This window comes from Ambystoma mexicanum, chromosome 7q (assembly GCF_040938575.1).
Source record: "Ambystoma mexicanum isolate Mex_15411 chromosome 7q, UKY_AmexF1_1, whole genome shotgun sequence".
NCBI classification, from domain to species: domain Eukaryota; kingdom Metazoa; phylum Chordata; class Amphibia; order Caudata; family Ambystomatidae; genus Ambystoma; species Ambystoma mexicanum.
The window spans coordinates 853,291,349-853,315,953 of record NC_090941.1 but is presented as its reverse complement, the minus strand read 5'-3'; the positions used below and the strand labels follow the sequence as shown (position 1 = coordinate 853,315,953).

At 44.3% G+C, this 24,605-nt stretch overlaps 1 protein-coding gene across 2 annotated transcripts in view; it reads right to left on the bottom strand.

Moving 5' to 3' along the window:
• Positions 1-24,241, bottom strand: part of SLC36A4 (solute carrier family 36 member 4) — a 1,175,100-nt gene extending 1,150,859 nt beyond the window's left edge. For both annotated transcript variants that reach the window (XM_069639305.1, XM_069639306.1), the window contains exon 1: positions 24,095-24,241. In XM_069639305.1, the coding sequence (XP_069495406.1) occupies positions 24,095-24,233 (139 nt within the window). In that variant the 5' untranslated portion in view covers positions 24,234-24,241. The remainder of the gene's footprint in view (positions 1-24,094) is intronic.
• Positions 24,242-24,605: the final 364 nt, after the last annotated feature.

The following is a 24,605-nucleotide window of genomic DNA, read 5'->3' as shown; positions in this document are numbered from 1 at the left end:
AAACTATGGCAATCTTTTTTTTTTGCCGATTCCCAGGCAAGGTCTATCAGCCTATTTTCAAATTTAGCACTCTGAGGGTGTGTAAATCCAAGCAGACATGCTTCTGGGGTCCACTTATATTTTGGTATCCCTCCTCTCCTAAGCCTTGCTTGCATCTGCGGCCAGAACCCCCGAATCACTTCACATGACCAAAACCTATGCATCATATCTGCACCACTCTCCCCACACCATGTACACTTCTTTTCTCATGAGCCTGGAAATTGTGAGATGAGATGTGGCATCATGTAAGGTTATCAGGTAATATTATCCCCACCAAAAATATCGCTGTATATATGTTCGTCGGGAACGGCCATAGGCAATATTTTTAGTGGGGATAATATTAGGGTTTTTGGTTGCGGGGGTGTCCCCCGCTCCTTCTAAAATATTAGGGGAGTTGCAGGGGTGTCCCCCACCGGTTCCATGCCTTAATAATCGCCACTAAAATATTGGGATATTTTTGTATGGCGATATTTTTGCGGGGATATTAACACATAGAACCCATGGAAGCCCTATAAAACACAAATCTGGGTCAGCTTAAATCTGGCATTTCGCGAGACCTTTTGCGGGTATGTTAGCGCTCGAGCCAATTCTGACTCCGTAAACTCTCTGCCTATATCCAATTCCCATTTGCGCCTCCCTTTGGGTTATCTCTAGATATTGCCTCCAGCAGCCCATGATACAATCTGGGTATACAAAAAGGGGGTTTGCTCTGAGGTCTGAAGTTCTGTGGTCTACTTATTGACTGCAGTAGGCCTAGACTTATTTTATTAAGTCACATCCATGCAAGAGCACTCTAAATATAGTAGTACTTTGGAAATTGAGAAATTCAGGCAATAATAGATGTAAATCATACAGCTTTTATTTTATTTTGCTGTTGGATGCATTTCAAAATCATGCATTTGTAATTTTCTGATTTTATAGAAAATAGAAGCTACAGTACATTAAGGGTAGGTAGTCTTTAGTCTTCACAAGATCCTCAATGTAACTGAATTAGCAACTGATTTGTAGATATACATTGCTTAAAACATAATAGTGCTTTAATATCAGTGTGTAACCACCACCTATAGTGACAAGTGATAGCATAGTATAGGTACTTAATACAGAACAACCAGGCTGAAAACAGTAAATTGTATAACACTAGGTTGTATGTAGCCAGGCTAGAGGGTGACCTAACACGTGGTTGACGTCTAGATCTGAATCAGGAGGATGGAAGGACCAGATTGAGTATGGAGTGATGGTCCTTGGACGTTTCGGCAAGATGCCTTCATCTTGGGCCTGGAATAGGTCTCCCCGGAAGAGAGATACGGGACTCTATTAGTGCCTAAAGTGGGGGTTAAAAGGTTTATGCACATGACATAACTATATCCAAAATTGTGGTACACCATTAGTACAATTGGGATAAAATTGGGATAAAAGTAAGGGATGCACGGAACTGACCTGTGGGACGGCAATGCTTGATGGGTCTTAGATTTGCTGTATAACTGGTGTGTAGCGAGGATCACAGGCTGTGGTCGGCTATCACAGAGGATCACAGGCTGTGGTCGGCTATCACAGTGTCCTCAAGCTGGAGGAGAACTGCAAGTGGATGCTGGCTGGAAGTGTAGCATCCGTTAGAGGAATGGAGGGCCAAAGATGTGGTTGGTTTCACAAAAATGGTCACCAAAGGCTAAGATCCTGTGGAGTGCAAAGAAAGAAAGCACGTCCGAAATTTAGTGAAATGGCAGGAGGGAGCCCTGTGGGAAGGAGATGCATAGGGCTCGGTCTGGCGTTACCTGGAAATGAAGTCCTGGGCAGGAGATGTATTCACCTGTAGAGCCGCGAATGCGAAATGCGGCTGGGGACCCGTGTATAAAAGGACATTGTACCAAGCTGTTTTCATTGGAGCGGAGTGCGCATGCTCAGGGAGAGTAGTGTACCTTCTTGTATGCAGCTGCGCATGTACGCGAACAAACGAAGCAGAGGCGCTTCTGAGTGTGCGTGTAACGTAGTGTTGAAAAATGCTACCCTGTAGCGCATGTGTGGACAAATGGAGTGTCTTAGATGATGTTCTTGCGGCCGTGTAAAGGCTGTGGTAACTAGTAGGTACGTGTAGGACACAAGGCGTGAATGTGTCCTAAAAGAGGAACACCTAACTAATCAGGGCAGTAGACATCCTCTGGTTATAGAGAGTAGTCAGGAGCATGGAAATGTTGGTAGTGTGATTATATACGGTAGCCTGTAGGTTCTTCCTCATAAAGTCCATTGGTAATGCTTTTCAATTGGAAGATCCACCAGGCCTCTTTGTGGTTAAGTGAGTTGGTAGCATTGCTGGTGTTTGGTACTGAGTCTGCTATCCACCAGGAGATGTCATCGGGACCATGTGATTTTCAGTATAGTGTTGGACCATGGGAGCTGTTAAGGGTTTACATCTAATCCGAGATCTATGTTCTCCTATTCTTTTGTGAATTTGGCGGGTAGTTTGTCCTACATAACGGAGGCCATATGGGCATTCAATTATGTATATCACGTTTGCTGTTTTGCAATTGGTGAACTTTCTGAGTTGCCAGTCTTTGGTCCCGATCTTAAATGAATTCATTTTCTTGGTGAACCGGCACACTGTACATGTGCCGCAGGGGTGTTGGCCTTTTATTTCACGCATGTTCCAGATCATTGATCTTTGCGTCTTGGTCTCTATTCTGGCATGTGATAACATATCCTTGAGGTTTTTGGATCTTTTGAGCGCCATTCTGGGTATTTTTTCATCTGGCATGCTCAGTTGCACTAAGGGCCAGAATGTTTTCAATATACCTTTCAGTTTGGTTGTGTCGGGTCCGAAGGAGGAGACAAATGTGATATTGTCGTCCTGGTCTGTGCTAGCCATTTTGGGTGACAGCAGGCTTTCTCTGGGCGTGTATTTTGCTCTCTTTGTAGTTTTCCTGATGAGTTTTTTGGGGTATCCTCTTTCTCCAGTTTACTTTGTAGAATCTTGGCATGTTTGTTATATTGGTCCATTTCTGTGCAGTTACGTCTTAGCCTTAAGAATTGGCCGTATGGAAGATTGTCCCGTAGACTTCTTGGGTGGTGGCTGTTGTAGTGAAGCAAGGTGTTTCTGTCCGTCTCTTTGGTAAAAAGGTTGCACATTAGGGTCCCGTTTTTTGCTGTGATGGTGAGGTCCAAGAAATTAATAGTAGTGCTGCTGCTTTGCATGGTAAATTTTATTTCTGGTGTCTTGGTGTTCAGCCAGTTGAAGAATTTGTCTAGACTGTTTCTGTCCCCTTTCCATATTAGATACAATCTGGACACGTCATGCCCTCCATCGGAAATGACAAATAGCAGCCCAGCGCACCATCTTCCTCCAGGAGGGATGGTAGGCCGTACCATCTTTTCCCTGTGCCGTGCATTATTCTGGAGTGTGCCAAGAACGGTCCCCTACTTATTCCATACCCTTCTTCCAACACTTGAAACTTCAGGAGCCCATCTGGTGAAAACAAGTCTCCCACTATCACTAGCTGTCTGCTCTCCCATTGTGACCTGGTATGTACTAGATCTTCTGTGCCTCTGCCATGTATCGCTGCTAGAGGAATGTGGGGAGAATACGGCTCCCCAAATAGCAATAACACCCTGGTCCTGGTCCAAATCTTCTTGCCAAACTGTAGGAGGCGGGGAGATCAAAGTAACCACTTTGATGTTGTCCACTCTATGAAGGTCTCATCCAAAGAGTTGCTCCCTTGCTCTCCTAGAATCATTAAGGACAACATCTACTCTCTTGCCCCGGCACGTGCCGACTTCTGTAACCACTCTTTTGCCAATGGCTCTTTCCCTCTATCCCTCAGGCACTCCCATGTGCACCCACTCCTAAAAAAGCCAGCTGTTCTCATTCTCCTCGATCTCTCCTCCGCCTTTGACACAGTCAACCATTCTATCCTTATAAAACACCTCGAGGACACCCTCTGCATCATGGACAGGGCACTGGACCGGCTGACCTTTTTCCTCATTAACCACCCTTCCCAGCTGGAACTGGGCTCCTCCTCCACCACCTCATGTTCTACCTGTGGTGTCCCCTAGGGCGCAATCCTATCACTGTGCTCTTCAATATCTATCTCGCCCCTTTAGCTCCCCTGATCTCCTCCTTCTCTGATGATTTCCAGTGTTATGCTGATTACGCACAGGCTTTCCTTCAAACTTCCCTCTACTACCTCCTCCTCCTCCTCCTTTCTCATCACCGATTGTCTGGCCGACATCCAGGCATGCTGTGCAGCTAACGATCTCTGTCTCAATGCCAGCAAGATGGAGCTCCTTCTTATTGGGACTCCTGTGCCCAGTTTCCCGCCTACCCTCTGGCCCCACTCCTTGGGCCATCTACCCTTACCAGCCTGTGAGGCCAAAAACATTGGGGTCATCTTCAACTCCTCGCTCTCCTTCACCCCTCACATCCTGGACCTTGCCAAGAAGGCACACTTCCAGCTTCACCTCAGAGGCATTATCCCTTTTCTCGCCTTCCCCCAGAAGCTCAATGTCTCCAGAGCTCTGTTCCTCTCTAGGCTTGACTACTGCAATAGCCTCTTTCTCAACCTCCACCTTTGCTCCCTACCCCCTTCATCTAATCCAGAATAGGGCTGCAAGACTTATCCTTGGCCTCAAGCCCATGGACTATCTCTCCTGCCCTAAAATCTCCCCACTGGCTCCTGGTGGCCGTGAGGATCAAATTCAAGAACCTCTGCATCATCCACAAGGACCAAACTTGTAGAGTGGCGGCAATTACGCTACCGCCACATTTTTCACTGCACAGTCATACTCGTAATAATCCCAGTTGGCCGATGACCCTCCTATCAGGTTTCCAGTTATTTCTGTCACTTTAGCTCTGAATGTGGGGGTGGGGGGGTTCAGGATACCTGTAGTGTACAGAGGCACGTCCCTGGAAAAGTTAGGAAATGACCTCAGCGACGTGCGTCTTGTCAGGGACATGGCAGAACATCCATGCACTATGTCTCAGACCAAGGCTGCCTTAGCCAAGACTAAGACACAGCTAGAGCAGAAACGTAAGGCTAAAGGAGAACACAAATTCAGAAAAGAGTGAAAGAAAATATTCCCCCTAAATCACCTACCACTGAAGTGGAGGTAGTAGGCCAAGCCCCTGGACGTGAAAAGGAAGAGGGGCTGCCTCAAATACATAATCCCCATGATCACTCTGAACTGCATAGTTTGTTCAGATAGGGGTCCCTCATGTAACGCTCACCTGGTATCCACGGGGACGTCACTCAGCCTGTTCAGACCTCTTACGACCTCATACCCTTCCATGGAGTCTACTCGACTGGAGACTGGGCCTGAAACACAGGATTGGTAGAGTTTAACTCCCTATTGTCTCTGTGTGCTTGAACCCCTTCTTCCCTGGGGTCCAACCCTTCCATTTGATCCACAGCTCACCTTGTTTTCTTGGAAAGTGTGCTCTCCGCCCTGCTTTCAGCGCATGGGCGCGTTGATGGATGCAGACGCTTTGCTGCCTAGTTAATTCACTGGCAAGAGTCCGACAGGTAAGTATAATGAGTCTTTTGAACAGTTCTCTAACTTAGGTCCTTTCCTTCCTTAGATGATTTCCAGCGTCCGGGGATGGCGACGTGCTGCTGAGAAGAGTAGCGCTGAAGGTGAGTGAGAGCACGATGCGCGATGCAACCCTTTCGTATTTGTATTGAACTGAGTTCTTTGTCTGTGTCTTTTAGGTGCTGCAACGTTTTCAGCGTGGATGCCGGTTATGAAGAACAAAAGCGGTGAGTAAGCGCGTAATGCGGCGCCTCTAGATGTTTCCACGCTAACCTGGAGTGTTTTTTCCCTCTTGCAGATGGATGAGAAGTTCCCCCAGAGCGGCTGGGATTCAGGTAAGCGTTTGAAGCTCGTACAGTCTTTAGAAATAAGCGAAGATTTGCTGAATGCTTACTAATGCCTTTTTCCTGTTCTTTTCCCTTTTCCTTAGGAGGTGGCGTGCCGGGATGGGAATGACACCGCCGAAGATGCCAGCAGAACAGAAGGAGCGATGAATGATGGGCAGAAGCGCCGCAAGGTAAGGCTGTTCCTAACAGTGTTCTTGTTCTTGCAGGAGCTGATTGCAGAAGAAAGATGCAGGCCTACTGGAGACCGATCCGAACACGGTGAGTGTCACGCTGCAGGTGCAGAAAACACAAAGCATGTTTCTCAGCTTGGCCGTGGCTTAAACAGTCTCTGGGTATCCCAGGAGTCTCTGGGCTGATCCACACCCAAAAGACTAGACTGCACATGCAGTTCTGGGAACCAAAATATGTGGGGGCATCCATCTTGTCCCCATCAATGCACTACAAGTCCAATCCCCAATGTTTTCCTATGTGAGTGAGTGAGTCTGGTGCCACAAGCGCCAAGTCTGACTCCAAGTGGGTCTTTGGAGGGATGAAGAGGCCCTTGAGGGTCATGTAGGTGATCGTGGCCTGGCTCCAGCCTGACATCTTGGAGGGCTAGGGACATGAGGGGCAGGAATCATGACACCTCAAGGAGAGAGTTTAGAAAGGGCCAATGTGAATCTCCATCACTTGAAGGAAGGCCTAAGGATTTAGGCCTACTCTCAGTTGGAGAGTGAAACCACTGGGAAGCACAAGATTGATTGGGAAGGTGGGCTCATGTACAGGGAGCCCACTTAGTCCTCTGAAGGGGACTGTAAGAGGTTGGTGGTTCCCCTTCAGGCGAGACCCTTCCTTGTGTAATTGGGAACATTAAGTCCTCCTTGCAGGTCATCTTGGCATCAAGTAGACTAAGGAGAGGTTAAGCATGCACTTCTACTGGCCTAAAGATAAGTACCTCAAGAAGGGGATGTTTTAGCCCCTTTGAACTCTTATTTTGGTCACCCTATCAGTGGACCACTTGCCAAAGTCAAGGGAGGATGAAAGATTTCCACTCCTCCTGTCACTGCCATTGTAGTGGCCTATGTGTTAGGCTTGAGAAAGAGGATGACCTTACTGATGGCGCTCAGGATAATAACAAGTTCAAGGCTGGGCAAGCTTTGGTTAATCATTGGTATGACCATAAAGCTTCACCTGTGCATTTTTCCCCAGGCCAAGAAAGAAATTATGAACCATACTGTTAAAAGACTGGGTGAGGTAAAGTATTTGGTGGACCTTGGAAAACCTGGTCAGGCTCCCAGTGATCCACATGAATATATTGAAGGCATTCATCCCTAGGGTTGAAATAGAAGCCCTACTTATGTCTTCAGTTAGGGAGATGGAGGGGTCTGAACCTCTCTCTGTCCTATACCAAGGTAGCCATTCTGATCGCTCCATTGAGGGTGTCAAATTGTCCCTGCAACTGACTCCACATCAACAAGGTATTGTGAAAACTGCTTAGACAGTTTTCCCCCTTTTTCTCACTCACTCCAGGCTAGACACCTTGCTGAAACCATGACATTGAAGACAGTGGGCCTCATTGCAACTATGCCGGAGCAGAATTAACGTGCCGGGATTACCGTATACCGGCATGTTTCTGCACCAGCAAGGTACAAGTTTGCCGGTGGAGTGGAGAAATTACCTCCAGCTTACCCTACTGGCAAAAATATCTGGTATTAATGGTACCAGTCTAACTGGCAAATCCTCCCATGGAGTCCTATCAGACTCCATGGAATGGGGATTTACAAACGTTACCGGGACTCGTAATCCGGCACCGATACTGCTGGACCAAGTGCCCATAACAGTATTACCATTTGCCGGTATCCTGACAGTAATTCTGCCAGGATACCGGCAAAGTTGGCATGAAGACCAGTGTGCCTACAAGTAGAAGCTATAGGATGTCAGACAAAGTGAGTTACCATATAAAGTCTGATGTCATCAAAATGTTGAATCTAGGGGTAACGGAGCCCTCCATTAGTCCTTGGTCCAGTCCTGTGATTCTGGTACCAAAAGCTTGAGGTTGTGGGTGGACAACAAAGCTCCTAATGCGATCCCCAAGACACATGCTCATCCCCTTCCACGAACTGAGGAGTTAGTGGACAAGCTAGATGCGCCCAAGTACCTTGGCACATTTGACCTTACTGCCGGGTATTGGCAAATATCCCTGACAGAAAATGCCAAAAAGACTGCATTCTCAGCACCTGAGGGACTTTACCAGTTTCGAGTAATGCCCTTTGGATTAAAGTATGCACCTGCCACTTTTCAAAGATTGGTCAAACATGTCCTGAATGGGTTGGAGGAACTCTGCATGCCTTATCCGAACGATATAGCAGTTTTGAGCCCTATTTGAGGGGAACATGCGAGATACATGGAAACTGTGTTGCAGGCTCTTCAGCAGGTCCACCGGCCATGAAAGCTATCAAGTACCAGATTGGTCAGGGTTCAGTGACCTACCTTGGGCATGAGGTTGGGGGCTCGATTCAGCCTCTTCCCAGCAACGTACATAGCATACAAGACTGGGCACCCCAAAAACTCAAACCCAGGGGAGAGCTTTTCAAGGCCTCACTGGGTATTGATTGCAGACGCTTCATTGCAGACTATGGAACCATAGTTCTCCCTCTGCCTGCCCTCACAACTCATAGGAATCCCAAGAAAGCCACATGGGCTGAGGATTGTGATAAGGCCTTCCAAGGCCTGAAGGATTCCCATTGTCAGGCCCCTGTTCTCAGGGCAACTAATTACAATAGACATTTAATAAGGCATGGCACATCCCATATGTTTTATTAGTCGCCAGCTTAAAGACAGAGGGTGCAGGTGAGCAACTGTGGAGAAATAATGTTTTCCCATTGTGTGGGCCCTTCTGAAGCTGACAGCCTACCTCTTTGGGACTCACTTCACGGTGCAGACAGACCAAATGTGAGAATCCTAAGTTGCTCAGGGGGTCCATAACCCATCAAGGCTTTTACTCCTCTATTGGGCACAGACCAGGAGCTCAATATAGCAATGCTTATGGGCTGTCTAGGATGTATAGCCGACTGGATCAGGAGACCCATCCAGGGGTGAATTAGATCCTCCTGTCCCGTCTCGGGGGTTTTGGGGGGTGAGTGCTGGGAAAGATTTCTCTTTTGGCAACTTCCTCTCCATTGTTCTATGGACACTGACGCTTTTTGCTTTGTTTTTGAGCCGCCCCTGACTTTTTCCAGGGAAGTGAAGACTTCAGCTTCACTTTTTGGCCTTGTTCTCATTTTGTTATGGGGAAACGGATCAGTTCTTCAAACTATAAGTACTGGGAAACTATGTTTCCAATTGGTCTGTTTACCTTTTGGGTAACTTTGTAACTTTTTTAACATTGCACACAGCATTTTATAACGCAGTGCAGTGGGGATACTTTTACACTTGGGATTTTTGGTTACTTGTATATGTGCCTGAAGTCAAGCTGGTGGCAGCAATAATATTTTAACGATTTTTGTGGTATTTCTCATGTGCATATTCGCAGTACATATGGCTACTGAACGTGGCTAGTGCACTAAAATGACCATGCAAAAGGATTTTCGCTCGTTCTTTAGCCATATTGTTGTTTGGCCTTATTCCTGCCTTCCTTGGTCAGGAATTCCTGACCTTTCATGCGCACTTGTCCAGGAAAGCTGCAGTTTTCATGGGAGAGGGACGCCTTTGTGTGTGTGGTCCAGAAAGGGGGCGGAACTGTTTGGTTCCACTCCAAAGCTTTGTGCATGAAAGAAAGTCTGAGGGTCGGACATGACTGAAACCCACAGTGGTCCCTGACTGGACCACAGCTGGCTGTTTGAAGGGGGCAGATCCTTACCATTGGTATGCTTGGACTGTCTTCCAGCCAGAATCTTGGATAAGAAGAGGAATCCTATAGCCATTTCTTCATATCAGCGTTGGAGCCAAGTATCCTGTGTAGAAGCGCAGCGGACTGAAGATACATGGATTTATTTAAAACTCTGTTTAATGGTTTAGGTCAGCACAACATTACATGTATCTTCAATGTCAGGATAGTATGCAAATAAGAATGTTATATGAGCCAATGAATTAAAGAGTAAACCATGCTCAAACGAAATACAATCCGAACATCACAAGATCTTCAGGTCAGTCGTACCAGGGGGGTGGGAGGGGAGTGTGCATCCATAATTTATCCATAATCAAGGGGTTACTGTGGCAAAGGAGTCATTACAAATGCCTGGGGGAGGGAGGATGTGCAGAGGTGCCACCATTACACGTAGGTCAAAATACATGCATAATCAACAAAAAAGCTTGTAGCAGTTCAGTGCTCACGGGGGCTTGCCATCTGAAGGATGAAATAATGCCAGGAGTAGGGCCTTTCACGTCTCCACCTTATCTGTGCACTCGCTCATTCCTGCCTTTAACACTCTGCGCCAAGCAATGGTCTCTGCCACACTCCATACACGAGGAACAAACGGGATGCTGGGTTCTAGCCATATTAGTTTGTACCATGAAACAAACTGCTATGGGGTCTTTACATCTGTGCCCTCCGTAATCTCTACTACACGCTCCCCTTGTCCAACAGCCCTAATCGTAGCCCACAAGATAAAGGCTCCTTTTCCTTGATGAAATATTGTGCCCCGTACAAACTGAACGGTTACCATGCCAAACCTAGAACCTGCACGGATCGCGCATGCGCAGGGGCTCAGACATTCCAGACCTGCGCCAGCGCTGTGCGCACTACAGACACAGCTCTGCTTTTCACTGTACCTACGCTGGCTCTCGCAGTCGGTATCCGCAGCCCAAGAAAGCGATCGACTCATTTCTGGACACGCAGGTCCCCTGCAGGGCTAGTTACGTGGAAGCCAGGGGTTGATCGCCCCCGCCACGGAAGCCATCCGTGCTTATAGCTCCACCCTTCCACTACGGATCGGACTAACACAGCACGGGCCAGTGCCTTTCGACCCCCGTTTTCAGAAATTTTATTAGCCGTCTTCTTTTAAACTTTGCCCTGGTTTCCTACTCTAGTGTCCTGTAGCCACATCAAGGCTCAGCTAAATTCAGATCCCATAAACCTGGGAGCCCCACAAACACGTGGCTGTAAGACTGTGCCTACAGGTACTTTTATGCCATTTTTTCTAGTTAGGCACGCCACTATACATTAGTGATCATTACAATTTCTGGTTATACTCATCTGCCTATACATATATGTGTTTTATAATTTCCCCCATACCTTAGTACATCCAGCACACCAGCTACCTATCTGCAGGAATTTCCTTCAACAGTTTGAAGAGGTCTGCTACACATCACTCCCAGTTCCCAGTTAACACCGACTGGAAGAAAGCACTACTCTCTGACTTCCGTCGAGGTCAGTAACCAAGTGCCAGCAAGCCAGTGGACAATGACACCATTGTTCACCCACATGGTCCCAATTAGATTTCATTGCATGCCAGTATAATTGGCATCAGCTTTAATCCTTCTAGATGAGCTCTACAACAATTTGAGTCCCTCTTTTTCTCTCTTTTCCTTTGTTTCTCACATAGGGGAGACCAAGTCGAGGCCCATGAAGAAGGCTTTCCGCCGAAACGTCATGGGACTACATCATTTTGAAGGCTTCATTCCCCCAATCCCGCTCCATAATTTGATCCGTTTCTAGACGTTGACCAACGACTAGGTCCCTTTTCTCTAGGAGCCAGCAATAAATTAACCCAGTTTCAGAAAGAAATAATGCCTTTTCTCTGACACATGGTTTTGACTCCACACATTCCATATAGGTGTTTGCGTTGTGTTTAAATAATATACCATGTTTCTTTGCATTCATTGCGCACTTAGGCAAATCACCAATGATTGTGCATTTGTTTGTTTTCTTTGTTAATTTCTCTTAAGCATTTGCTATTCTTTCTTTGTTGCATTTGTTTAATAAGATGAATGTGATTTGATCCATATGTACGCCAGAAAACGAAATAAAGTTTCATGTTAAACCTAAATGCAGAAAATTCTCTCTGCATCTACTAACACTGGCTAAATAAAAAGCTACAGTGCACGCTTTAAGGGCTCAATTGCTCGTCTTTTTGAACACGCATGACAGTTAGCTTAATGAAATAGCTCTTGCCATATTTAGCATGCTGAATAACCTAGCCTTTACTAAAATATATATGTAAAGAGACTAAAAGTAAGTGGCAGGACACCATCCCTCTTGTTTCAAGTACCATTAGCTCTTAAGTCCTTCCACTTGTTTATGAGCTGACCCTCCAGTTACATAGATTTTAGATAAAGCACCCGCTATACTAGGGTTTTCCAAGCCAGCAACTTTGAACTAGTTTTCCAGTTCCTCTTTTTACCAATCTATTGACCATAGCTTGCTTAGCACCCACTTGCTACCCTGGACACTTCAAACCCACAATGAAACAAATTTTAAGCTTCTCGGAAGAAGAAACTTCTGCTATTATTCAGGGGCCTACTCTGTTTAATCTTGATGGTGCCCAACAACACATTGCCTCTGTAGCATCAGGGGACGACTTGCTGAAACTAAAAAAGAAATGTTTTCAGACAGAGGTCCACGGACATTTTCTTAGGGAGTACCTAAGAGTCAATATGGTCCCATTGGGTCTCATTATCCACAATGAACCAGCATTATTCTTGGAGGACCAAGAATATATGCTTGGATTCAGTCAGATATCTACTAAATGTTCACGAGACCTCATGGCCCTAACCATCGCCACGGCTAAAAGAATACATGCCAAAATCAAACTGGAGGTAGCGACAGAAGAAGAAGAATTCCTCAATAATGCAGACTTACAAATGCACGAGATAAACTGAAAGAAATTACCATCACTCTTGATCAATTTATGGCGTTGACATTGGAAAAGAAGCATAACAAACTGGCTAAGGACATTCAGAATTTTAAGATAGAGAATGTCTATCCCTACTTAACAGCAGACTATAAAGATAGAAAAGAAAACGAAAGAGCTGCCAACCAAACTGGACCTAGGGGAGGAGGCAGAAAATGGGTCTCATTCTCGGACACCTCCAGTTCCGGATCATCGGACGATCAATCACAAACACCAGGTAGACGACAACAAGGGGGTTATTTTCAACCACCACCTCCCCAGGTTCCGTTTTTAGGGTGAGGGGGCCCCAGAGGCCGATACTGGGGCCCTCCGTCTCCAATGCCCATGCCAATGCCCTACTACTCTTACAACTACCAACAATGGAGCCAACCACCCAGAGGGCGTCGCAACCAACGGAGACACTAAAAGACATCCCTATTTTCAACCTATCGGGGATTGTACTATCCCAAACTGAAATACAGGTCTTAACCAAGGGTCTCTCCTTTGTCCCTTCCACCAGAATCAATTGGTTCCAATTAGATCAGGAAGTCTCAACCTTTTTTAGAACCATAAAACGTAAAGCATTTTTTCATGACAAGGAACCCATGGAACAAGATGAAGTCTCGGGATTGAGAGTCCCTTCCAACCTTAGTCCAAGAGAAAATGAGATTGCGCCTTCCATCATAACCTTTGAAAAATGCGTCAGAAAACAACTTTCCAAACTACAGGATACAACAACAAAAACAAGATCCAACTTGTCTAAAGATGAACACAAAGCCCTCAAAAACCTTTCTTCCAACAACCAAATAGTCATCAAGATGGCCGATAAAGGTGGGGGCATAGTAGTACAAAATCTCATCCAATACAAGGACATGGTAAGAAATCTTCTCGATGTCAGTACCAACTACAAAAAACTTAAAAAAGATCCTACAATGGAAATTAGGGTCAAAATACAGGAAGCAACTAAATTAGCCTTTGAGCGAGGGTGGATATCAGACAAGGAGGAAACCTTCCTCAACACCACAGAGGGCAGAACCCCGGCATTTTACGCCCTACCTAAAATTCACAAAAACCAACAGGATCCCCCAGGCAGACCCATAGTTCCGGGTTGTGGGTCCATTTTTGAACCAATCTGCAAGTTTGTCGACCACTTTCTTAAACCTTTGAGTCAGGAAACCCCGACTTACCCGAGGGACACTATGGCCACGATTGCCATTTTTGAAAACCTGACCTTCCACTCAACAAAGGGAACTTTTGGTCACCCTGGATATCGCTAGCCTTTACACCAGCATACCACAAGACGCTGCCTTGGAATGCATACGTCACCATCTCACACAACATATGACACAAAAAAGGGTCCCATTCAACTTTACTGTGGAACTGTTGGAATTGGCCCTGACTAACAACTTTTTTTCATTTGATGAGATTTCTTATCTCCAAGTTAGCGGGACCGCGAAGGGAGCGGCCTTTGCCCCCAGTCTGGCTATTATTTTTATGTCTGAATACGAACAACAACACATCCTCAGCATTAATAACCCATTCAAAGATAAGATCTCTCACTGGTACCGCTTTATCGATGATATCATCTTTATATGGCAGGACAATGATACCCCAGTAGAGAACTTTTTACATTGGGCGAATGAACAAACAGAAGAAATCCAATTTACACTCTGCAAAAGTAACCAGATGATTAACTTCCTGGACTTGGAAATTAGTGCCAAAGAAGAAAAACTGATCTGCTCCCTATATAGGAAAGAAACAGATAGAAATACCCTCTTGCACTATAGGAGCAATCATCCCAGTAATCTCAGAAACAATCTACCATTTGGCCAATTCTTACGGCTCAGACGCAATTGCACTGAACTTGAACAATACAAAGAACATGCCAGCATCTTGAAAAACAAACTTCTCAGCAGAGGCTAACTTAAAAAACTAGTTCGCAATACTACCAAGCGAGCACAATATACTCCACGTGAAACTTTACTTACCCCCAAAATACGAAATATGGATAGCCAACAACTGATGACATGTGTGACTACCTTTGGCCCCAATACAACTAAACTCAAGGCCATCATCAAGAAATTTTGGCCCTTGGTACAACTAAGCCTCCCAAATGAACCAACCCAGAGAATGGCACTCAAGCGGCCAAGAATCTTAAGGACATGCTGACCCATGCCAGGTTTAATAAAAAGTCCCAAAGGACCAGACTTTGGAATATGCGGGAACTAATGGACCATCACCCATGTGGTACATGTAATGTGTGCAGTTTCACCAGGAAAACAACATCATTCCAAATTGAAGGAAAGGAATGGAAGATCAAACACTTCTCAAATTGTAAAACTACAAATGTGGTCTACATCATCGAATGTCCTTGCGGACTCAGATATGTTGGCCAGACTCAGAGGCAAGTCAACAAAAGGATTGGCGAACATCGCTCTAGGATTCGATGTCGAGTCCACACAGCACCATTAGTCTCACACTATATGGAGTATCAACACAGTGCGGACGATATACACTGGTGGATTGTAGATACAGTAGTCAACACCAGCAATGCATCTAATGCCCTGAACCATAAGGAATCATGGTGGATTTTTAAACTTAAAGCCACCACTAAGGGTCTCAACGAGGACATGCCAACCACCTTCAGATGACCGGGTAGTCCCTACCCTTACAACCAATAACTTGGGGCACCCACTACATCTCTGCCCTCACACGAATAGGACAGCCCATTGTGTTGTTGTACTTAAGCAATATGCCAGGTGTGCCATCAACACCCGCCAGTAACTCAGGCTGCAGTACTGCACAAATACACAACATGTCCTTCTGATGTTAGGTGCTTTGCATCTTTTACACAGTGGAGCACTAATTAGCAATGTGCTTTCTTACGTACCACTCGTGAAAATGTACACGCAATCATTTCACGCAAATCAATTAATGTTGTGCACAAGAAGTGTGTATTTGCAATGTGTTACTTTGTCTTTTCTGCATTTGCTATTGTTCACTTTTACCAGGTATCACCCATGAATATGCATATATATACTGAATCATATGCAAACCAATTTATGCTGTGCACAATAACTCTAAGGTTCGAAATGCTTGTGTCACTGTTTATTTTGTGTACAATACGAGGAACACAGCCATCGCAGCAACACACTGCTTTACCATTCACTCCATACGAATCCACTAGCATATGGGGTCTTTACATCTGTGCCCTCCGTAATCTCTACTTACACGCTCCCCTTGTCCAACAGCCCTAATCGTAACTCACACGATAGAGGCTCCTTTTCCTTGATGAAATATCGCGCCCCGTACAAACTGAACGGCTACCATGCCAACCCCCGGGCCTGCACGGATTGCGCTTGCGCAGGGGCTCAGACACTCCATACCTGCGCCAGCACTGTGCGCACTAGAGACACAGCTCTGCTTTTCACTGTACCTACGCCGGCTCTCGCAGTCGGTATCCGCAGCCCAAGAAAGCGATCAACTCATTTCTGGACACGCAGGTATGAGCGCCCTGCAGGCCTAGTTACGTGGAAGCCGGGGGTTGATCGCCCCCGCCACAGAAGCCATCCGTGCTTATAGCTCCACCCTTCCACTACGGATCGGACTAACACAGCACGGGCCGGCTCCTTTCGCCCCCCCTGTTTTCAGAAATGTTATTAGCATCAACAATTTTTTTTAGCGTCTTCTTTTAAACTTTGCCCTGGTTTCCTACTCGAGGGTCCTGTAGCCACATCAAGGCTCGGCTAAATTCAGACCCCATAAACCTGGGAGCCCCACAAACACGTGGGCCACCGCCTGATTGCCATCTACAAGCATCCTTCAAAGGGATTTTCCCAACCGTGCACAGCCAAGAATCTCCTATCGGCTGTAAGACTGTGCCTACAGGTACTTTTATGCCATTTTTTCTAGTTAGGCACACCACTATACATTAGTGATTATTACAATTTCTGGTTATACTGTTTTTTATAATTTCCCCCATACCTTAGTGCATCCAGCACACCAGCTACCTATCTGCAGGAATCTCCTCCAACAGTTTGAAGAGGTCCGCTACACATCACTCCAAGTTCCCTGTTAACAACGACTGGAAGAAAAGACTACTCTCGGACTTCCGTCCAGGTCAGTAACCAAGTGCCAGCAAGCCAGTGGACAATGACACCATTGTTCACCCACATGGTCCCAATTAGATTTAATTGCATGCCAGTATTACTAGCATCAGATTTAATCCTTCTAGACGAGCTCTACAACAATTTGAGCCCCTTTTTTTCTCTCTTTTCCTTTGTTTCTCACATAGGGGAGACCACGTCGAGGTCCATGAAGAAGGCTTTCCGCCGATACGTCACGGAACTACATCAATTTGAGGGCTTCATTCCCCCAATCCTGTTCCATAATTCGATCCGTTTCTAGACGTTGACCAACGACTAGGTCCCTTTTCTATAGGAGCCAGCAATAAATTAACCCATTTTCAGAAAGAAATAATGCCTTTTCTCTGACACATGGTTTTGACTCCACACATTCCATATAGGTGTTTGCCTTGTGTTTAAATAATATACCATGTTTCTTTGCATTCATTGTACACTTAGGCAAATCACCAATGATTGTACATTTTTTTGTTTTGTTTGTTAATTTCTCTTAAGCATTTGCTATTCTTTCTTTGTTGCATTTGTTTAAGATGAATGTGATTTGATCCATATGTACACCAGAAAACGAAAAAGTTTCATGTTAAACCTAAATGCAGAAAGTTCTCTCTGCATCTACTAACACTGGCTAAATAAAAAGCTACAGTGCACCCTTGAAGGGCTCAATTGCTCATCTTTTTGAACACGTATGACAGTTAGCTTAATTAAATAGCTTTTGCCATATTAAGCATGCTGAATAACCTAGCCTTTACTAAAATATATATGTAAAGAGACTAAAAGTAAGTGGCAGGACGCCATCCCTCTTGTTTCAAATATGTTCTTTCAAACGCTGGGCAGTTTGGGAGAAGGTTGGAGAGGCTTTCTCTCATTCCTCCCATGTTTCACATAACACATCTAAAACATCTTTTGGTTCTCTCCTGTATAATAGTTCAAATGGGGAGAATCCTGTGAAAGATTGTGGTGTTTTCCTAATAGCAAAAAGGGCCCATAGTGTCATAACATCACAATTCTTTCTGTCCACTTCTACTAGTTTCTTTAAAATGTGTTTTAAGTTCTTATTGAATTGTTCGACCACACCATCAGTTTGGAGGTGATAAATAGAGGTACTTAAGGTTTTAATCTGAAAAATCTCCTTCATCTTAGACATGAGGTTACTCATAAAGGTAGAGCCCTGATCGGTCAAGATCTCCTTCGGGAAAATAACTTTTGAGAAAAAGGGAATTACATGTTTTAGAATCTGTTGTGAGGTGTTATTCCACAAGGGAAAAGCTTCTGAATAACGTGTTGCATAGTCCAATAGCACCAATATGTATCTGTTTCGCAACTTTGATGGTTCTAAAGGGTCCAACTATAGTCATACCTATAAATGTAAAAGGTATCTCTTTAATAGGTAAGGATTTTAAGGGAACTGGAGGGGGTACCCGAGTACTTGTTTTCGGGCAAAGGGCACAAGTACTAACAACATTCTTTATATCGGCATATATCCCTGGCCAATAGAATCGGTTCACGATTTGGGCTTGGGTTTTAGCTGTTGCTAGATGCCCACCTGTCAGATGAGAATGAACAATTTCTAAAACACTTGTTTTATGACTTTGAGGTACTACTATTTACAACCTAGGGATACAATCAGGTCCAACAACTCTCTTATACAATAACCCAGTTTTTAAGAAGAAGAATTGTCCACCTTTTTCCCCTTCCTTCCTCCTCAGGTAATACCCGAAGAAAGGGATTGGCCAGTAAGGGATAATTTCTTTGGGCAAATGCTATATCAGGAAAAATCTCAGACTCATCCTCTGCTAAAGGGATTGGTTTTACTGTTGGTCTAATTGGAGGCTCCATGTCTGCTTCTCCAAGACCTTTAGTTCCTCTCCCAGTTTCATCACAAACTTTGATTTCTTGGGGTTTAGGAAATAGAGCCTTCTCCAAAATCCCATGGACTTTTCTCTCCGCTACATTAATTTGGTAGTGCTTTTTACCATTATTTTGTATCATCACTTTTACATCTCCTCTAAAGTCAGGGTCTATGACACCAGCCAACACAATGCTCTATCACCAGGCCAAACCTGACTGAGAGGCCAGTCTAGTGTACGTACAAGTAGGGGAAATATGGACTACGTCAGTGGGTATCAAAGTTCGGTACCCAGGCTGAAGTAATTCTCCCCTACTACTGTATAAGTCAAATCCAATAGAATGTTCAGTAGCAATGGTAATATCAGAGGCTCTCTTACTAAGTTTCTCAAACATAAGGGTGCCCCCGTTTGTGTCAACTGAATCTGATCCCAATCCTAACACCATATGCGAGGGGTCAGAAAAAATGAGAGGTGGACATCTTTATTAAAATTAAAGGGTTGGATAAGACCTCTCAGTCCCTATATTAAAGAGAGTCTCCCCGGCCTAGGAAACTAAAACTAAAGATCCATCTGTGTCTTATCATCAAAATGATCTAATCTGTCCTTGTGTCCAAAACATACTATTCTGACCCTCAAATAAGCAATGAACAACTAAGGATGTAAGGAAAGGTCTCTGACTTAGGTTTGGCAAAAAGTGTTCATAATTAAAGCAAGTAAATGAATCCAACTAAAATAGTCTTTACCAAGGAGAAATCCTTGTATCCAGAGGGTGGTTCCCTTCCCTTGGATTACTCGGCTAGGATGGAAAAAGTATTTTTTATAAACAAAGGTTTCTTAAGGATGGCCTCCTTCTTTACATCCCCAGTATACTCTCCTGCCACATATCTTTCCACAATGTCTTCTTTCGTATATTTTGAATGGATTGCATAGTGTACTCCCCTGCCAGGAATCCCCTTCTGGGGTCTTGCAGATGCCCTGGTATTCTTCTCTGCCAGGTACCTCTCCCTCAAAAAGCTCACTGCCTGATGTGCTATTTTCACCAGGACTTCATCTTTAAAGTTCACTGTCTTTTAGTACAGCACAGGTGTATTCCTTCACTGTGTCTATACTTCATTGGCTATGTGTCCCAACTTTCCCCACATTGATATTTCATATATGGAGATTTGTTGAAGTTCTGACTTTTAACGTCTTCATTAGTATTCATTTGCTTGTGGTAATACTTGCTCCAACTTTCTCCATATTGACATCTCATACATACAACAGCCACCAGGAGCTACTTTTGACCCGCCTGGCAAGTGGTGCCATAGAAGCATAGTTAGGTAATAACTGTATAGGTCTGGCGATGTGCATAAAAGAGAAGCAAGGACCCGCCTGAGGGGCATTCAAAGCATACTGGATAATATATAAAAAACAAAAAGTTAGAGTTTGAATACTGCAGCCAAGTTCGATGTACTGCACACTATGTACTATATTCTGGCTCCCCAGCAGAAGCGCCTGCCTAATACTGCAGCCAAGTTCGATGTACTGCACACTATGTACTATATTCTGGCTCCCCAGAGGTAGCGCCTGCCTAATAGGTGATGACTGATACCCAGGAGCTGCTTTTTGCTCCGGGTTTTCAAATTCCAATTTCGATCCATGAAATGGGCTACATAAAAAGAAAGATTGAGTAGTGGGCTAAACAATGCCACCAGCATTTGAGAAGGCAAACCTTTTCACAGACGATGGCACAGTTATGTTAGTGATATATGATGATTTCTCCAAGATCACTGTGTAGTCTGCTGTCAAAGCCAGGATACAAGCATGAATGCTTTGGTTCCACTGTCCTTAATTTCCATACCTAATCACCTCTCCGGACTAACACTTTATGCTCATCATTGGAGGTGGCTGCCCAGGTTTTAAAAGTCCCCATTTGTGCAGACGTTTTCTAGATCTTGACCACACTGATGATACTTTCGTTTTTACAGCAACGGCTATCTGGTGCAGGTACATTGCCGACAATAGCACCTGTTGTGCTACAAAAAGTACATATGCATGCAGGTTTATCAACTTCAGATATCGGAAACGCTGAGTTGGCCTCACTGGAATTTGTTATTGCAATCTTGCATACACAGAAAACAGAGCTCTACAATTAGTGATTAATACACTGAGCCATGCTCTGAACTTAATTTATCAAATGCATTTCAACTTTGGCTATTGCACATAATCAATATCCCCACAGAAAGGGGAGAATGCTACAGGAGTTGTGGCGTAGTGAACGCACAAACGATGCATACTGCAGTGAACACAGAAAGCATTACAGGATTCATTGATCAGAGCAGAATTGTAAACAACAGAAAGGCAATAGGTCTAGAGCCTCAGCAACACACCATAAAATATCCTGCCGCATGCTATTTCAGTTTGGTGGACAATGGAAACTGGCTTCTCTAGATCAGACAACCTTATGGGGGCCCAGGGCAAGTGCCCCTTTTGCCCTCCCATAAAGACGCCTCTGCCTCAAAGTAAGTCAATGCAGTAATCTGTGCAGTATTCAGCCCAGAATTCAAATAAATGATATAGGGTACCTATGGAACCCGGCTTCAAAGGCTTCAACGTTTTGCTCTGTAAGCAGCCTTCAGTGTCTGCCATCCATCATCTATGAGCAGTTCTTAACACAGTTTTTAATACGGGACAACCATCTTCTGTGAGCAGGCCTCAGTATAAATTTCAGTGCTAAGCTATAAGGTCATCTATGCTCTGGCTTCAGAGTCAGCCAACAATTATCTGTGAGCAATCCCAGCACAGACTACATGCAGGTCAATCGAGCCCTCTGTGAGCACTCTTCAATGTAGTCCAAGGGTCTCCAATGCAATCTTCACCACAACCTTCATTGTAAAACTATGAAGCCCTCTCCGATCAATCATTAATATATTTCTCTATAAGCAGCCTTAAAGGTGAGCCACCCATCCTGTATTAGCAACCTTCAGCGCCGTTTTCATTGCAAACTATAAAGTCATCTGGGCACAGGCTTCAATGCCAGCACACAATGCATCTGTGAACGCTCACAGCATAAACTCAGTGCAAGTTAATGGCGTCACTTGTAAGCAGTCTCCAATGAATTCAACTAACATTTGTGAGCAGTCTTTGCTCTTAGATCAATACTAACTGTAATGTTAGTTTCTTTTTTCTATAAAAACTGTAAAACGGGCTTCTGTTGATAGTACCGTTTTGCTATTCTTTGTGTTTTGCACTGACAAATATCACTTTACATTGATCTTGTTATAACTTAACTTTCGAATGCATTTTTTATAATAATCTATGAACATCTTTAGAATGAAAGAAAAGGTGGTTTAACGTAAGGATTCTTTAAAATGTATGACATCACTTCCAGTGATCCACCCAATAATGCTAATACTAAGGGTGTGTTACGGTGTGAAATGAAAGGTCTGATACTCAGGTAAGGAAAGTGAACTTCTTTACTAAGTTCCAGTGACAAGGTATATACATCAGGTAAGTCCAAGGGTAAGTAAGTAGGAAGGCACACAGGAGACATTCAGCGGCCTCCTCTCTCACAGGCTGCTTCACTCCAACTGACCTTCATGGAGCTTACAGGGGCACTCATACAACAACATTCCATAGGCATAACATCCCATCAGGCATTCTCTGAGGCAAGCATTCATGCAGGACCAAAGCAGGGAACACAAGGCACAATGGGGTGGGGGCATAATGCAGCATGCTGTGTTTAAAATAAGACTATGATTTTAAAATCCAAATGAAAATGTTTTGTCTCACATAAATGTGTCTGGTGCCACTGGGACCTTTCATGCAGCATGGGGAAAATAAAGCTAAAGTCATACTCATTTTGGTCAACATGTTTCTATGACAATTTATATCATGTTATTTTATTGTGACATGCTGGTGTTTTATGTTGCATGTGCTTTTTCCAAGGCATCTCTTCAAATAAAGCCTTAATAAATGTCTATATCAAGTAAACCTTGAAAGACACGCGCGCAACTGCTTAAATTGCCCACATCACATGTTCACCCCTTAACCAAAGTGTGTGATCAGGGGCAAATCTTTAATCTCATTGTGTTTTATCTGGAGTCCCTGTAAGTGATTCAGTTCATAGCTTATTTTATTATACCATGTTATTTATTATAAGCCATTATTAAAAATAATCCACACTCATGGTTTTAATAGCAATAGAGTTGCTAACTATATAATAATAATAGTGTCATTCGTTCATCATCAGAAAGTTATTTGACACTGAATGTACTCATGGCAATTTACTGTAATGTCACTTCCCTTGGTGCCTCCAAGTATCACACTGGTGATGATTTGATGATTTTTGCAGTGCTCTTTCTGTGAAGTCCCTTATGTTGTTATCAATGTGTATGCAAATTTGAATGCGTGCATATATGTTGTCCCGCAGTGCCTGGACAGAGAGCTCTAACGGACGAGTGCCCTGCATGTAGAACGGTCCTACAGTTTTCATTATGCTGTGTATGTTTTCAAATGTCATCTGTCACTACCTCAGTTTCCGAAAAAGTGGATAGGGGGTTGGGGGGCTCGTGAATCCAATCAAACCATTCTGGCCACCCGAATCGGGGTAGGGGGCTCGTGAATGTAATCAAACCATTCTGGCCACCCGAATCGGGGTAGGGGGCTCGTGAATGCAATCAAACCATTCTGGCCACCCGAATCTCAGTACGTGCATTAGTCCTTTCATTCAATCTTCCCACGTATAATCAGCAACACAAACTGCGAACGTGACTCTAAATTCTAAAAATCTTAGCTACAGGGTTAGCTTTCAAGCGACAAGCGTGGGGAGTAGATAACTCTTCATTTTAATTACAACTGGGATTAAAATGGAGTTCTCCCAGATGCAGCCTTCAGATATGCAGAAAAAATCGTGTACCTCAACTGAAACCTGTCAATTTCTAAATCACCTCCCTATTCTTTGCATGTACGGAATAATGCTAAAAATAAAAACCACTATGTATCGGCACCTGACAACTTTAAGCATTCACAAACGCTCAATGACTCGCACAGTTATTGCTTCAACCAATTGTGCAGATTTTTGCAATACTAGACCGAGTGTTAAGTTTATAGCCTCGCGGTGCCCATATTAGGTGAAGGAAAATCCCTTCGTGGCCATTGGGAAGCGTCATTTGGGGTCCCGCCCCTCCCCACGGAGGATCCACTCACTCAATATGACCGTAGACTGGATGCTGCCCTTTCTCATTCACGGTCTAGTGTTTACCAGTGTCTGCGCGTCACAGTAAAAAAACACAGAGCCACGTCTAGATCGGAAGTTGTGGATCGTGACATTTACAACCGCCATACGTTACTTAGTTGCAGTGCTGTGCAGAGGCACCGCACAGCACGCCACCTCTATTGTACAGGTGCTGTACCTATTTCTTCTGCGGCTTCCATCGCTATGACTCTAAGAGCACTCCACAGCTGTGATCCTCTTATTTGTAGTACCGATAACGTACAACGCAACCTGGGCTTCTCACATCCCTGCCATGGACGTGTGTTGGCTGAGCGCATGCGTTACGGTGTTAGTGTCCTTTCTTTATTACTATTTCCGCCCACAAGCAGTTCTATTTTCAGTTGGTTTGCTACAAAGAGACTATTATGCTCAGTCGTGGAAGTGGAAAAAAAGAACTAGTTCGACTCGGGCAACATCCAATCCTTTTAGTATTGTGGCCAAGGTTGACATTGTTTAGATTAATAAACTAATGCCACTAGATTTCTTCCTGATAGAAATAGCAAAACAATTGCTACATAGAAATCTTTGATACAGCAGTGAATGCAAATTTAAACAAGATACTATTTCACACACATCTTTTTAGGGCATGTTTGTCGTTATCTGTCAATCACCATTTATACTAAAACACAATTAAAAATTTAGTTTTAACA